Source organism: Topomyia yanbarensis, chromosome 3 (genome assembly GCF_030247195.1).
Source record: "Topomyia yanbarensis strain Yona2022 chromosome 3, ASM3024719v1, whole genome shotgun sequence".
In the NCBI taxonomy this organism is placed as follows: domain Eukaryota; kingdom Metazoa; phylum Arthropoda; class Insecta; order Diptera; family Culicidae; genus Topomyia; species Topomyia yanbarensis.
The window spans coordinates 102,327,979-102,343,740 of NC_080672.1; the positions used below are offsets into that span (position 1 = coordinate 102,327,979).

Consider the following 15,762-nt stretch of genomic DNA (forward strand, 5'->3'; position numbering starts at 1 on the left):
AAAAATATTTATTCACTTCCCGTTAAAGTTTTGAGTAGGTTTTAACCTTACGGGCATTTGCCTCTTTTCGGGTTAGACAAATTTCTTTTGGAAAAAGCTCTAACCATATGGTTGGGAATCGAACCCAGGTGAGCAGCGTACAAGGCAATCGATTTACCAACTACGTTATGCCCGTACCTTGGCAGAGATTCTTCTTGTGAAATCCTAAAATACCTTCACTCGTCTAGCTACTCGGCATAATTGAAAAAAATTAGGATTCGCTTGGTCCGTAATACGTAATGAATACGTATATTGACTAAAACAGGGATTATCGAATACTGTTATAAGAGTGGTGTTACAACATGATAATTAAATCTGATGCAACCACCATTTAAATAATCATTAATAGTACTCGTTGACATTACGGTTGACAGCCTTCTCTGATTTGCTTTACAGTCGAATGATCCGCTTCAGACCTAGGGGACCCAAGAGGAGATCAGGAAAAAAGGCAGAAGCGGAATCAATACGAAGTTTTAATTGCATCGCTGACGAGTTAGCACGCGTTGTTAGGAGCAGGATACCTTGGACTAGACAACATTAGTGGACTTCACGTTACACACTTCGAGACAAACAGGCGCAAAATTTAGTCCTTATCCCGAGGACCGGTGATTACTTGGCAGACAGTTGCCAATTCGTCCGATTTTGTCTCGCGGGACGGACTGAGATGCCTTAAGCTATAAGCGGCAGTCTTATCAACCCGCAGAAAAAAATTCAGCATTAGAGATATATAGCAGCCAGATATGACATTTTTTAAGCTTTCAGCAATGTTAAATTTGTTTACTGATTTAGTTAGCAAAATTCGATAACCATTTAAGCCTATAAAATACTAATATTCGCAAAAAAATAAAAAATGGAGTTGGTGAAATTAGGAAATGTGTTCTCATATATGTATTTTTTAACTTACGGCCGATTTCTTGCTTAACGTTTAAGTCAGGTTTAATTGTACTGGTATACCAGCTTTAAAAGTTAAGCGAGGGTGAAGAAATCAGGCCTTAATGTACTTTTAGTTGCGCATGGTCGTCAGGACTTTTTAAAAGGGTACATGGGATGAAAAAGCTTGAGACCCACTGGTGTCGGAGCTTACATCAACGGTCAATATAATTGTATTGGACGAGTTAAAAAGAAAACAAGTAAAACACGTGAGTAATTTGTACAAGTTTATTGAAACATCACGGATGCATTTCATAAAAAATATATATAATAATGAAGTGAACATGGGTGACACCATCTCTAGTACATTTTATAAAATATGTTCACTTTTAACCTAACGTGTTTCTTGAGCTCGGTTGGTAGTTTGTTTTTATAGCATTGATGAAACATGTTTTCCTAAAATAGTTTTCAAATAATAATACAAATAAATAGCTTTTTCTGGCTTTGTAATATGAAATAGCGAAGCAAACATTTTAAAGTTACACACGGATTTTACTGTCGTTATACTGTTAGAATAGTTACTTTGTGTTTACTTTAATGATTACGATCGGAAAATGTTACCAAAACAAAAACGATGATGTTTAAAAATCCATAAAACTGTGAAAACAGCAAAGAACTTAGAACTAAGATACACAGATACATCACAGGGTAAAGTTTACTGAGTGCGATCGATACCCTTGCCCTTCCTGGGGTTTAGTGTTTTCTTTGGACATAATATATAGGGGACCTTTTCCCAAAAATAAGATAGATAGTAGAAGAGATCGAATTCCAAGGAAGTAAGATTAGTACAAGAGAACTTTTCGTTTACAACCGATGATAGTTGGCATAGGCTTCGGCAGCCAGTGTGAATGGTATGCTGTGATCAATTTCACCCGGTAGATGAGAAATCATCGGTATTCGAAGCGGTTGGTGTTCTGCGAAAGTAGTAGTTGCCACAAGTGGTGAGCAGGATGTAGATGGAGAGGCAATTATTGAGTCGTTGGTTTCGTTGGATAGTCCATCTGTGTCGTATGGTGTGAGAAACCCTGCCGATTCTTCAGTGGCAAGTTGCATTAAAGCTAGCGCTCCCTGCAATTTCCGATTGGTTTCCTCTGGTCGCCCAGTACGGGGCATTGAAACTGTTTGCTCGTTAAGTGGACGTGCACAATCCTTGCTGACTACCATCAGAACTGTTGGGCGCATCTGGTTGGGATCGAGGACAGTGTTGCTGCTTTCTTGGTTAAGTTGTTGCTTCAGAGCTGCGGTCGATGTAGTGCTCGATAGAACCTGTGGCGAAATAATGCTCGGTTCCAGTGGTTTTGCAAGATCTTCCTGCCATGCATCACGAAGCCACTTCTTCTTTGGATTGAACGTGGAACGGACAGGTGTGCCACTGGCTTCATCGCCAGAGTCGTCCTCTTCTTGGCTAGTGGGCTCTTGCCATTGAATCAATTTGGGAATATTTGGTTTGGTTTTGGCTGTTATGGGACTAGCGGCCAGTCCCATGCCAGCGTTCATATCTAACTCACACATAAGCCCCTTACGACTTTTGAACGGTGATCGAGGCGTTATCGGTGATTGAAAGGCACTTCCATTGGTCAAATAGTTCTCATTGTTCGTCACAGGCCGGGAGCAATTTTCGTTCTCATTTTGCGCATTGTGATTCGGGCGCTTCGGTGTCTTCCGGGTGGGAGTTCGATCCTCTCGTTCCATTCTGTACTTGTCCAACCACTTCAGCACCTCACTGTTCTGCTCCGGCACGGTTTGGATGACGAAATCGTCACACCGTTTCAGTGTATCATACGGATGATCGGGACAGTGACGGTTTGCATGGGTGAAACGCATCTGGCAGTTTGCGGCCGAACAGATGAAAGGTCGCTCGCCAGTGTGCAACCGTTGGTGAGTTTTCAGCTGTCCACTCTGGGTGAATGCGCGTGTGCATCCCGGATAGTCACATTGGTACGGGCGTTCGCCTGGAAGAAATGAAGAAACAGTATTTTAATATTGATTATTAAACGGAGTTTTGGTTTTGTTAAATTTTAAGTGTAGAACACAAACAACCAGCCGTATATTGTCACAAGAGCCTTGATGAATTGATTTCACGTGCTGAACTAACTTATTTTCAAGCGTAAAATTTACTTATCGTTAAATGAATTAGCCATTTTGGATGGACAAAAGAAATATTGGTATATTGTATGGAAATGAGTCAAGTTCTTTTATATAACTGTACTGCTTCGAGTATGAAGCATTTCCTACATTTGACACCATTCTTAGTGCATTATTCAAACGAATTGAAATCTTAGAGAGTATAAAGATTGGATAGTTTTAGTTTTTACTGCTAGCGGTAAATTTGAACACATTGCCCATCACATGTATTTAATTGTGCAGGTACATTCTTCAACGCGCTGATCGTTTCCAACTTTAAGAATCAAAATTGAGCGCGTATATTTTATATTCGTATGTTGAACCCATGTAATAAAATCTCATCACCTCGTCATCTCGAAACGTAGGGCCCTATTCTCACAGTCACGTCACCTAGTGACTAGAGGAAAATTTCCTTCTAGTCACCAAGTGACGTGACTGTGAGAATAGGGCCCGTAGCCCACTTGAACCAATATTGCACCTATTGATAAAATTTGGGAAAATGTAGGCTCAATATCTCCATCCTGGAACGTCCAACCCGTAGTCAATATAACATCAAACAGCTGAATTGTTCTACCGTGAATAAATTAGAAAATTTTTATTAGATTTGTCTTCTTTCTACCTCCTGTTGACTCGTAAAGGAAACGGAAACCGAAGATCTCCAGCTTAACACTGATCGCTTCCTGTACCCTCCTCTTCACCTCAACGACATAACTAGCGCTATCCATTCCCCCGCAATCTCAAACCTTCTTCACTCAGGTTTGGGGTTTTCCTTGTCAGTAATAAAAGAGCATATATGTACTGAAAAATTCGCAATTCTTCGCCACGACTCAATCAATCATCTAATACTTCAGCGCAGCCATCTACCGGGTAGGTTATATGTACATAGGTTCTCCATTTTCGCGGATTGTTTCCTTTCCCTCAGCCTCGTTCGTGAGACGAGTTACGTTTTGTTGGTTCTTCCGCGCTATGGTAGCTGAAGTGTGCGCGCCGGTCGAGAAATGGGGTTTTAAAACCACTTTTTAGCGTGCAACAATGTTGGTCCGCTGGTTCGCTCAAAGCTTCTTCTTTTTCTTAACATTAGCACAGGTTTCATCAGCAAATCTTATATTGGCGAAGCTGCGAAAATGGTCCCACACCACGCAACCAACACAACGGGAGCCCAGGCCAGAGTAATCGATACAACCACCACACAACATCCACCCCGAACACCGGACGAACGATGGATCATTGGCCGTGTGTGGTGTTTGCAGATTTTTAATAGCTACCGGTGTTATGCCGTATGGTTGATGTGGCAGATCATTTTTGGCACGTCTCGAAATGATGGCTGCGCAGGTTTGAATGTAGGTACATAGGAAGAAATCTTCGGGGATTCTTGTTTGGTAAGACTGCTGCCAACTGTGCGTGGGAAGGGGCAAAAGAGAGCGTTTTAAATTAAAGGTGTTTTAAATTGAATTTTGATCGCACCTAGGCTCCGACGGGAAGCGCCAGATGGGAGCATAGACGAATGAAGAAGGGCAATGGATTTTTTGAGCAAATTAACAGGTTATTATTTCGAAATAAATTGATGTGCGAATGATCACCCTACGATGGCGCCATTTCCTTAAATATTTACTCAGCACACAATCGATGAAATGCGAATGAAGTACACTAAAATTACAATCGGCGTGAAAATTGCGATGCATTGGTATTTGAGCAAAAGAATAATTCGAACCGAGCGCCCCAACTTCTACCCTGCCATTTGAGCAAATCCTCGTGTTCCACACTGTATTTATATACAACAAATTTTGTATCGATGAACTGAAACCTAAAAGGTAAAAATCAGTTCAAATAAATACGAAAGCAAAATCGGTTATACATTGTTGTTCACTTGATTCAGTGAAATGAAGAGTGATTAAAAAGAAGAAAGAAATTTTCGTAACTACCCGCAAAATGCAATTAAAGCGTCGGTGTGGAAGTCTTATCATTAACTGCACTTTCCGAACATTGACTCCCCCCTCCCACCATGTAACGAACTGTCACAAATTTCTCTTTATCCCCCTCCCTTATTACGTAACAAATTCCGAGAATTTTTTTTCCTTCAGTAAAAACATGTGTCACAATTTGTTGTACCGCCTCCCCCCTAAAAGCGTTACGTAATTTATTAATGGTCCCTAATGAAGAATACGTTTTCAAAAATGTTACAAATCTCACAAAAAACAGCCCCACCGAAGCTCCAATATGACGAGGTGCTGATAAGATTGATCGACGACGAATCAGATGCGAAATTTCATCAAGTTTGTGTTCAAGAAAAAGAATTATGGTGTGACAAGGGATCTGTTCTTCTGGCAAGCAAATTAGCGTTTTTTGTAACGGATAAGACTACGAATTTGAAAGTGTGGGCTGCCATAACAAACAGATTCAAGCCCTTATTAGGTCATATGATGGCCTAGTTACGTTTTGGCTAAATCGGGTTAGTTGCCATTGTAGCAAGGACTAGCGACAATGATTCAACGGCAATGTGGAACACCTCGTCCTAAACGAGCCCAATTATTCCCTGTTTCATCCAAAGCATAATAGACAAAGATTAAGACAGCAGTTACCTGCGCCTCCTTGGTCGGATTATACGAAGCATAAGCAGAAAAGAGCTAAATCGAAACAAAGACGAATGGATTGTTTCAATAACATGTGGTTCATAGAACTAATTATGAAACATATGTTATTATCTTTGTTTCACTTTTCGCTTTTCGATTGCAAAAATAAGCACTTTCCACATAAAAAAAATTTATTAACACGATAATTGAATATTTGATAAATAAAATTAGTAAAGCTGAATAAATAGAAGTTAATTAGAGTTTTATTGGTTCGGATTCTCCTTGTCAGTAGCTAAGAGTTGACTGGGTTGCTACCTAGACTAATACTTAATTTTCAGTGTACGATTTGGACGTCAGAAGAGGGTAAGGCATATGCTGCTAGGACCGTGGGTAGGGACTTCCGGAAGTGGCCTATTCATGATCGCGCGAACACGGGCGTTTGTAGGTCCACGCTTGAAAACGCGTTCATAAGTGCATAAAAGATCGCTTGATCACCCCGGTGTTTTCATGTTTGTGAGATCGCAAACGTAAATTTGCGTGGGTAATCGCAAAGAGCTCTAACATTTGTATTTTAAGGTGTTTGTTAAGCGCGCTAGCGTGTATGTAACTTCGCATGAATAAATTTGATTTTATTACTGTGTGTCCATTCGCATATTCGTGTGTGTTATTGGATGATCGCGCGGACCGTGAATCTGAAGCCGAATTTTATGCATGGTTTAGATACTAGAAGAGAGTGAGTTCCCTCATATCACTAGAGTTCCCGGTCATGTCGCCCTGAAACTTGTTGTCTAGTGTATATGAGCGAACATTGACTTAAACTGTTAGCACCGGAGCTAGGGGTTTCCGGTACAGAATAGATGTAGTTCCCTAATCTGTTTTCAATCATCTACCGTTTAGTGCTTTGAAAGCATTGATGGGAATATACAACAGCGTACATGCCGGTGCTGAGATACCTCAGAGCTGGAAGAACTTCCAGATAGTGGCAATTCCGAAACCAGGTCAAGACCTAACTATCCTGTTTCCGTAAAATTTACGAGTTAATGGTTAAAGACAAATTAGAGCAGTATATAGAGAGCAGAAATTTGCCCGAAATGTGTGGATTTCTCAAGGGTAAAGGAACGATGCATGCATTTCCTCCTCATCGATCAGGCATCAGCAGCATTACGACAACGAGAACACATGATCATTTGCAGTATTGCCCTGAAGAGTGCCTATGACAACGTTGATGTCAACCTGTTGGTTGGAGAATTGCGAAGAACACATGTTTGCAACTGTATCATCAGTGCCATCAACAGGCTATTCGAAGAACGTATCGTTTCCATTCCCTTGGCTTCTCAAAAGTACAGAGTTCAGTTATATCTACTTCAACATCTATATAGCAGGTTAATGAAAAACATTGCAAATGCGGTTATTAAAGTTGTTTACGCTGACGATATTTCTGTAGCGTTCGTGGATCTGTGTTACGGGATAACTGCAACGTACTACAAAGGACTATCGACAATATGATTCAAAGCGTGCCGTGTGTTCTGTGCTTGGGTCTCTCCAACTAAGAGTTGTGTTATGGTTGTTTCAAGAAAACATATGGAAGAGCAACCGTCAATTCGTATCAATGGATCAATTGTTACTTGTGTGAACTCGATGAAACTGTTGGGAATGCATATAACTGAAAAATTGTCCTGGAGTATTCATATTTCCGTACTGAAACGACATACGATGCCATATGTGAACTTTCTGCGCAGTGTGGCCAGTCAGTATTGGTAGTTTTGCGCATCCCTCAGCATTAGAAATATCTACAAATCATGTGTGCTTTCAATATTAGAGTACGGTGCCATATTCCTGCTCAACATTACAAAGCGAGATGCATTAATATTGGATCGAGTTCAATGGGCGTGTATCCGAGTATGCCTAGGATCCACTAAAACAACTCATACTGGTTCCTTAGATGTCTTAGCTCCACTAGGCATGCAACGTGAATCAGCGATAATACGATTCGTTAATAAACGCCTTTCGTTAGAGCCTTGTTATAAGCGCTTTGCAGCACAGACGATCCACGACAGCTATAAACCAGGCGGTTCTTCAGTTTCACGAATATCATCCGGTACAGCAAACCGTTCCAAATTTGTCATGCTTCATGTTCCCTTCAGAAATTAAAGTGAAGAAACTGAAAGTTGATTTATCCATCAAGAATCAACCTTCTCAAGAGCATCATGTATCTGCATCTCAAATTGTTAACAGAGTTAGAAAACACTATGAAAACGTTAAAATATTTGCTACTGATAACAACGATGTTGGCTATGCCGTAGTGGATGACTTCGGTCTTCCATCTATAAAAACAAAGCTTCCTTCAACAATGTCTGTGTACATGACTGAATTACTGGCTATTTGCAAAGCTGTTCAACAAATCGCATCGTTGTCCACGTTGTAATGAAGGACAGTTTAAGCAGTGTAAGACGTTTTTGTAATTGTAAAATAAGTTCAACGATTCCAGTAGCCTGGTTCGACATAAACGCGAATTTTTTTTCAGATGAAACCAGAGGATCAGAAATAATCTTCATGTGGGTTCCGTCCGATGGGGGGATAATATTGAACGAGTTAGCTGATCAAGAAGCAAAATTGGCTTCTTGCAATGGATCAACTTTATGTCATCACTAGTTTCGACGTCACATCCCCCCACAGGCTTCGTGCTAAAGAACGATGGCAGGCTGTATGGACGGTCAGGGAAAAAGGTCGTTTCTGTCAAGGATACTACCGACGATTTCGTTTAAACCGTGCTTCCAGGATTTGCAACTCTCGAGAAGGCAAGTAGTAATCCTATGCAAATTCATAAGTAACCATTCATGACTTCCTGCACATTGGGATAATCGATGATGACATGTGTTCCTGTGGGTTAGCTACAGCAGATTCGAATCATATAATTTTCAGCTGAGCAAGGTTTGTTGGATAACGTGAGAAGTTATGATGAATTCTCCTTAGAAAGCACATAGCGCCAGATACACAACCAGTATTAAAAGCGAGTAATACAAAATTATTTGTGGCAGTTGCCGATTTTATAATAGAATGTGATACCGATCTGTAAGAAAGATTAGGTGAGTGCATATGTTTCCACTTAGCAGAATTATGTTTTAGATGTTAAGCCAATTAATTTTAGATAAATAAAAAAACAGGAAACAAACCGAACATTTATCATTATCGAGGAATCTCATGTTTAAGTGCGGTATTAAAACTACAAGGGGCATGGGGTTGCACGAACTGCACACGTAGGACTATACTACTTAATGTAAAATATTTATTTGCTTACTACATTTAGAGTAATAATAAGTCAAATATATTTCTTATGTATAGTTTAAGCACAACCAATCAACATCGAATGTTACATAATGAATCAAATCTTCTTGGTTATCAGTTTAATTTATTTGTAGTAGGTGATCGAATCCGATTAAACTTATTTGAGAAGATCTGAAGAAAAAAGACAGAAAACCGTGACAGAACTAATATCTGGAACCAAATCTTTATAGCACAAGATCAGCTTTTAAAAATTATAAAAACTTTTCGATTGTGTGTGGTAAAAGCCCCGGACCGACGATGAAAAATCAAATTTTAGACAATATAATAACATTTCATGTATAGACCAAGCTTTCTAGTTCTAGTTATATTTTGCCATTATTGTAAATTTTCCTAAATTATCCATAGAAATGTAGCGAATGCAGTGTTCTTAATCATATATCTAAACTATAAATATACGAAAACAATTTTATATATAGACTTAGATGCGTTTTTGCAACGGTTTTTCGAGTGGCAGTGTATTCATTCAAAAATAGGTTTTGTAGTATATATCTATTGGTAGAATCAAAATTGTAAAAAAACAACATGATCTCTTCAGAATCAAAATTTCTGTGCTAAACTAACAACATCAGTGACCGTTTGTTTGAATATGAACACAAACAGACCGGTAACCAAGTCGGTCTATGTAATGAGACGAATCCCAAACATAAATCCTTCACTTGCTACACGTATGTACTTTGATGGTTACTTTACAGCTGAATGGCATCATTTTTGCGACCACTTGTGTCGTTTTTATTTGAAGTTGAAAGGAACCCAATAAAAACGCCTTTTTCGAAACTAAGTTGATTTTGGTTTCTAGGTTCTCAAGCGAATACAACCTTCATTCATTTGAATTGGCAGTTACAGGTCTGTATTAAACCACACTGAACAGAGTACCAAAAATATTTAGCGCCATATTACAGATGTATTCTTCCATAAGTTGTCATCCACAAAGAATGGTGAGGATGACATTTTTGCGTTTGATTACTGCTCGAACTGGTATGCTTGGTGGAATATTCAAATTTACCTTCTGTATAGTAATACATAAAATTCAACCTAAAACGAGTGAAAACTCCCACATATAGTTAACTCGAATTATTGTATCTATTGTGGCCTGATGATGTTCGCGATACCGTAGATACGGTAGATGTTAAAACAATAAAAACATATACATAGTTATAATTGCTAATACTTGCTTAATTCGTATTTGAGGTTTTGAACAGCTTGACAACCAAAGTATTTGCCCAACTGATAGCTTGCAATGAAATAAATTAAATTTAAAGCACACGTTTGGTTAAATTTGTGATCATTCTGGCGTCATCCCGAATCATTTCAACATTTTACGTCCAAGTTGGAATTTCAAATCAGAGAGGGGTAAGTCTAGTAACAAAACAAGAAATACAAAATAACACACCGGTTCGTATAAATTGCTACGCAATGCATACAGAGAACTGTCCCTTTTCCATTTAGAACCAGTACACAAAAAACAAAATCCGGAGGGGTGTTCGATCGTTTTTACCTGTCCAAATCAACCTTTTTATTGTGTTTTGTGCGTATTATCAGCTTTCTTTCTTCCTTTCGCTTTTATATACGTTTAGGGACGAGATGAACAAAACTACTATATAGAAGGTTGAAATGTGCAAAAACCCTGAAGGTGAGGCTAACCCTTGCGAGTATTTAAACACGCAAGTCGCTATGCTTTGTAGAACACGTGCAAAGCTGGGGTGAAAACGTGCTGCTTGAATTCCAACATGATACACCGAGTTGCGTCCCGAACCTTGAGTTTGAAGCAGACCAGAAAAACGATGTATCATGTTTGATCCTGTAAGATTCTGGTGTGACATCTGTTTTTATCGCTCAGAAAAGTTTAACTGTACACACAAGACATATCTGAAGGAAAACGTTAGTAGTGTACGGATGAAGGGTTCTGTATGGCCCAACATTATAAGGTCGAAATCATAACCGAACGTTTTTAAAGGGCTGAAAGATCAAAAGGCGAAATTTTTGGAAATTCAAAATGCAAATAAAGGAGACAACAAATATTTTGTTACCTTATCATGAAAAAAATCTGTTTCTGGTAAAACGTAATATTCGAGGTAGTATGTTCAATGAAGTCCTGATTTGCCCAGTCATCCACCATTAAGACTTGGTAGATACTCCCTTATTCATCTCAAAAGAAGCGCGTGTGCGGAAAAATATTATTATATTACTTTAACTAAACAAAATTTTAAGCAAACATAACGTGCTGCGATTGATCTGCAAAGCGAAACTAAAAATTCGGTACTAGACTCGCATAAATTTATGACTATAGACTCCCTGATTTCATCTCAATGTGCCTTAATTCATATAATTTAATATCCGAAGAAATGCACTTCTTGACTAACGGATATAACACTTGAGATCAATTTTTCGGCCATTTGAAATATATTTTCAAATGGGACTGTGGTCGCATATAACATGATGGCCATTGACATATGACCCGAACTTGAGGAAAAATCCACTTGAAAATTAGTGTGTGGGGCCGAATTTGAAAAGCGAAGCTAGTATTCTGGTACAATTGGTTGATCTATACTTTTGGAGGACCTTCCTTACAGCAGTGTCTGTCCATTCTATCCGAACCTAATCCGTTCTCAAACAGCATCGAGTTTTACTACCAGAATGTCTACTCATTAGTGGACAGCTATTTGCTAGCGACTACAAGTTGTTGTTAGAACGCCATCACTTTGACCGATACTTAGTTTGAGAACCGTATTCTGGCTCAACAGGGATTCAACATACCCCTGGCAAACAACTGTCCTAAGACAATGAAAATTTGCCAAACGAGCAAAAACTAGACCAAAAACTAGAAGCAACATTGCACTAGTAGCTTTGTTCCAGTACCAGGAGAAACTGGAAGTGCTCCGGAGAAAATCGTTCCTGTACTCTTTTCTTCTTCTGGTAGCAAACCGGAGTAAAAATGAGCAAGTAGTTTTTGCTCCTGTTTACTCCGGAGTGACTTCGGTGTATTGGAACAAACCTAGTATTACCAAAGCATTACTTTCAACTCAACTACGACACGAATACAAACAGCAAGACAGACCGTCTTCTCCAGACATCTGCGTCCGGAACATCAACTGCAATCTAAGCCGTAGTCGTTTTGAAAGTATGTTAATGAGCAACGATAGAATCCGGCTTATCATCCAGTACGGCACTAAATGGTATTATAGTTACCAACACTAAAGAAATTTGCAAACTATTCTCTGACAAATATCCAAGTGTTTTTTCAACGAGCGCCTTACACTACAAATCGCGGCTGCCGCAAATCTCAAATTACAGGATCCGTCTCTCCTTCGCCGACGACATGAAGGATTTTCGGTGGATGCGCGATTCAAACGATGCCGATTCTTTTTTCAACCTGAACTGGACAGCTTCAGTACGTGGTGCGATCTAAACAGAATGATTCTAAGCTCGACTAAGTGCTCTATAACGACGTTCGCCCGGAAACGTCATTCGATCCAGTTCAACTACCGTTTGTTCGATTCAAGTATTCCAAGAGACTCTCACGTCAAGGATCTCGTAGTCATATTGGATTCGGTACTAACGTTCAAACTACATAATATTTCATAAATTGTGGATAAGGTATCAAAAGCTACGGTACATGCTCCGGATAGCGAAAAAGGTTGTACACTGTTTAAAATCGTTTTATTGCACTTTGAATCCGTATACCAGAATCAGGAGTTGACAGAATCGAGGCACCTCGCTAATCTCAGCACCCGGGGGGACTACCCTCTAGCCCTATTCCACTCAGATTTACTATCTATCAGAGTGGAGTGCTCTACATTTCTAGAGCGCCTATATCTTCTAGACCGCATTCGAGTTCTGCGTAATAAGTCTCTGGTGCGACTACCTCTCAAAAGAACTATCCACGGTCGTCATAGCGCCATCACCAGACTTCAGAGAGTTACTACCGTTGGACTTCTATTTCTATTAAATAACCGATATTGGGACCAAAGGGTCTGTTGGTGTAGATTCAAAAAAATAAACAAATAAACTTCCGCCTGAGCTGTTATAGTCCGTCTAAAATATCGAAATAAACTTTAGTCCAGCTATAGTGTGCAATGAATCAGTTCAAGTTCGATTCTTCAGCGGGCACTGTTTCTCTTCTATCACCATGAATTGAAGATGGTATAGGTTCATCATATTTAAAAGCTCCCTTGTATTATTTTCAATTTCCCATTCTTCAGAAATTTCGCATTGATTCTTATTCTGCTTGTGTTCTTTACATCCCATTCGAGGTTGAAGCTGCTGTACGCGGCTGTTCTGACATATACTGCACCGTTTTTAAGTGGTAGTATGTATTCCGTTTTGGTCCCTTCATTCTCATAGCTCTTCTTGTTTCACCGGTGTTTGGATTCCGCTTGTTCCTAAGTGTATAATAATGCAACAAGCAGCGTAAACAACACGTATTGGGCTTTGCTAGAGCCAGCCAGCTAGCTTATGGCTTCTACGTTTTTGTGATTCTTTTTCGGTTTCGTCCGTACCGTCATTAAATGGCTTAAATCGACTCTCTTTCCTTCTTTATACAACGAGCGTTCTTCATTTTTCACCGAGTGAAAATTAAGTTCGGAGTACAAGTCAGTATATTTCCCAATTTTCATGTAGCTCTTTTTGTGAGTTTTCACTGTTTGCCTATTCCTCTATACATCGCCTCAAATGTTTCCGATGCATCGGATTATTAAATATCCATTGGATTTAATTTACCTCTTTCCAGTGAGCATTTTCTAATTAGCTTGTTTTTTTTTACAATGATACCATCGCCTTAACTTTCCAACAGAGGTGAAAGAAAAAAGCAACGCTCTGGGTAAAATAATGAATTTCCTTTCCATCATTCTAAGTTAAAAACACACCACGGTTTCTCGGTGCCGGACATGAACGGCAGCTTATGAATAATCTAATTTCCCAAAAACGCAGATCCTACATTTAAATTTGACCAATCGAACAAACAACGAATGAGGTATTTAACTGCTGATTTTCGTGTCCCCGTTTTCTCTTACCCAATTCAAACCCAGCAAAAAAAATCGAACTGATGATGGTGGAAAATAAGAGCATGCAGGTGGGACGAAGAAATGAGATTGGTTTTGCAACCATCGTGCTGCTGCGGATGCAAATCGATGGTCGATCGACCAATGGATGGTGTATGGAGGATGTAAAAGAAGATATTGAGAAGCTGCAAGCAAAGAAGCATAAGAAAAGTAAATTGCGTTAGTTCAGACGATCGATAGGTACCGTGCAATCCGGAAAAAGGCTCTTGTTACGTTAACCCTACTATGCTTTGAAAAATGCAACTAGTCGTGCACATGTGCATTTCCTTTTTACATGGCTGAACATTTGTTTAAATAGTATTTTTTAGTATTTTGTATGTTTATTCGCAACGACAATCTGTTAGCATAAGCCTTATATCAGATTAAGGAAATATTTGATTCCTTGAGTTATATCATTGTTTTCAAATTGTCAGTATTTATCTTGCAAGTTTCCACGGCTGGTCTTTCAGTTAGGAATAATTATTCGAATATTAACATAGCCATCAATCAAAAGTAGTTTGAATTGCTAATAATTAATACAAATAAAATGCAAATCAAATTCAAAACTCTGGACCATCAATTGAGGCCCTCACATATTCATCTCCATTAATTTAAATGGCTCGTTTTCATCGCACATGTTACTTATCATTTTGACCGTAAAATTAGGTACCTTGCTCTTGGATAGGAACATGTTTCATTACTCGAGCGTCAAGGAAAGAAAGGGCTCACGTGCCAGATGAGGCAATGAAATTCGAGAAAAAAAAGTACGAAAACAGCCCTCAAAATTTTTTTTCTACCAAAGCAGGTGTTTGATACCTGCTGCAAATTGTTGTTTCCACCGGGCAGCAGCAGCTTTTGTTCTTTGTGCACGAGACGACCGGCATAATCGTTCAGCAAACCAAGCTGTAAAAGCATTCATGCATAGCCGGTTCCCTCGCAGTGTTCGTACCTGTGTGCGTCCGGAGATGAGCTTGGAGCGATTTCTCCCTTGGGAAAACCCGATTACAGTAGCGGCACTTGATGGCCGAGGGAGAAACTGATCCTTCCACCATTAACGTTGTTAGAGCCTCGGATCTTGGCCGGCCCCGTTTGTTTTCCGATTTCTCCGCCGAGCTACTTCCGAGTTGTTGCTTCCAGCCATTGTTGCCACTACCACTAGTGGTGGTGGGTGTTCCAGTGACGGTTTTCGCAAACAGAGCCTCCGGAGAACTGCAAGTGGATGCTGGGCTGGTCAGTGTTTCCGGAGGCCAGCCACCAGTTAAATTCCAATTATGATGATGCTTATTTCCAGCTGGCGTTAACTCCGTTCCCAGCAATACCGGATTATGTAGTGGAGGACTGCCTATATAATGCGAGGCGATCGTCTTGATCCTTTTTGGCGTATCCATTTTTACACAAAAAGCGTAACAATTTTTCCACTCAAAACACTACACAGGAAAAAATAAACTCGCTTCCAAATCAATACTGCCTTGAATTATTTACTTCACCAAGCTATTTCCATAAAATATCACACTGGAGCACGCAACGAGTTTAAATTGTAAAGACGCTTCCGTAATCCGATGGCATCCATTTAATTTTTTAAACCCTCATCCACGCACTCAACTTTTACGACGCGTTTATCCGTTCGTGAACACAAACAACACAACTCAACTTGGCTTGCGCAGATTCCTTTCTTGACTGCCTGCCAGACAGGGCTTTGCATCTTCGTTGGATTTGCT

At 39.6% G+C, this 15,762-nt stretch overlaps 1 protein-coding gene across 1 annotated transcript; it reads right to left on the bottom strand.

Annotated features, from left to right (window-relative positions):
- Window positions 1-1,182: 1,182 nt before the first annotated feature.
- On the bottom strand, window positions 1,183-15,751 carry LOC131691822 (zinc finger protein GLI4-like). The gene is made up of 2 exons (XM_058978486.1): window positions 14,994-15,751; window positions 1,183-2,921 (listed from the first exon to the last, which is right to left on the bottom strand). Exons 1-2 carry the CDS (start codon window positions 15,430-15,432, stop codon window positions 1,774-1,776), a joined length of 1,587 nt encoding a protein of 528 aa, XP_058834469.1. The 5' UTR covers window positions 15,433-15,751; the 3' UTR covers window positions 1,183-1,773.
- Between the last annotated feature and the right edge of the window lie 11 nt (window positions 15,752-15,762).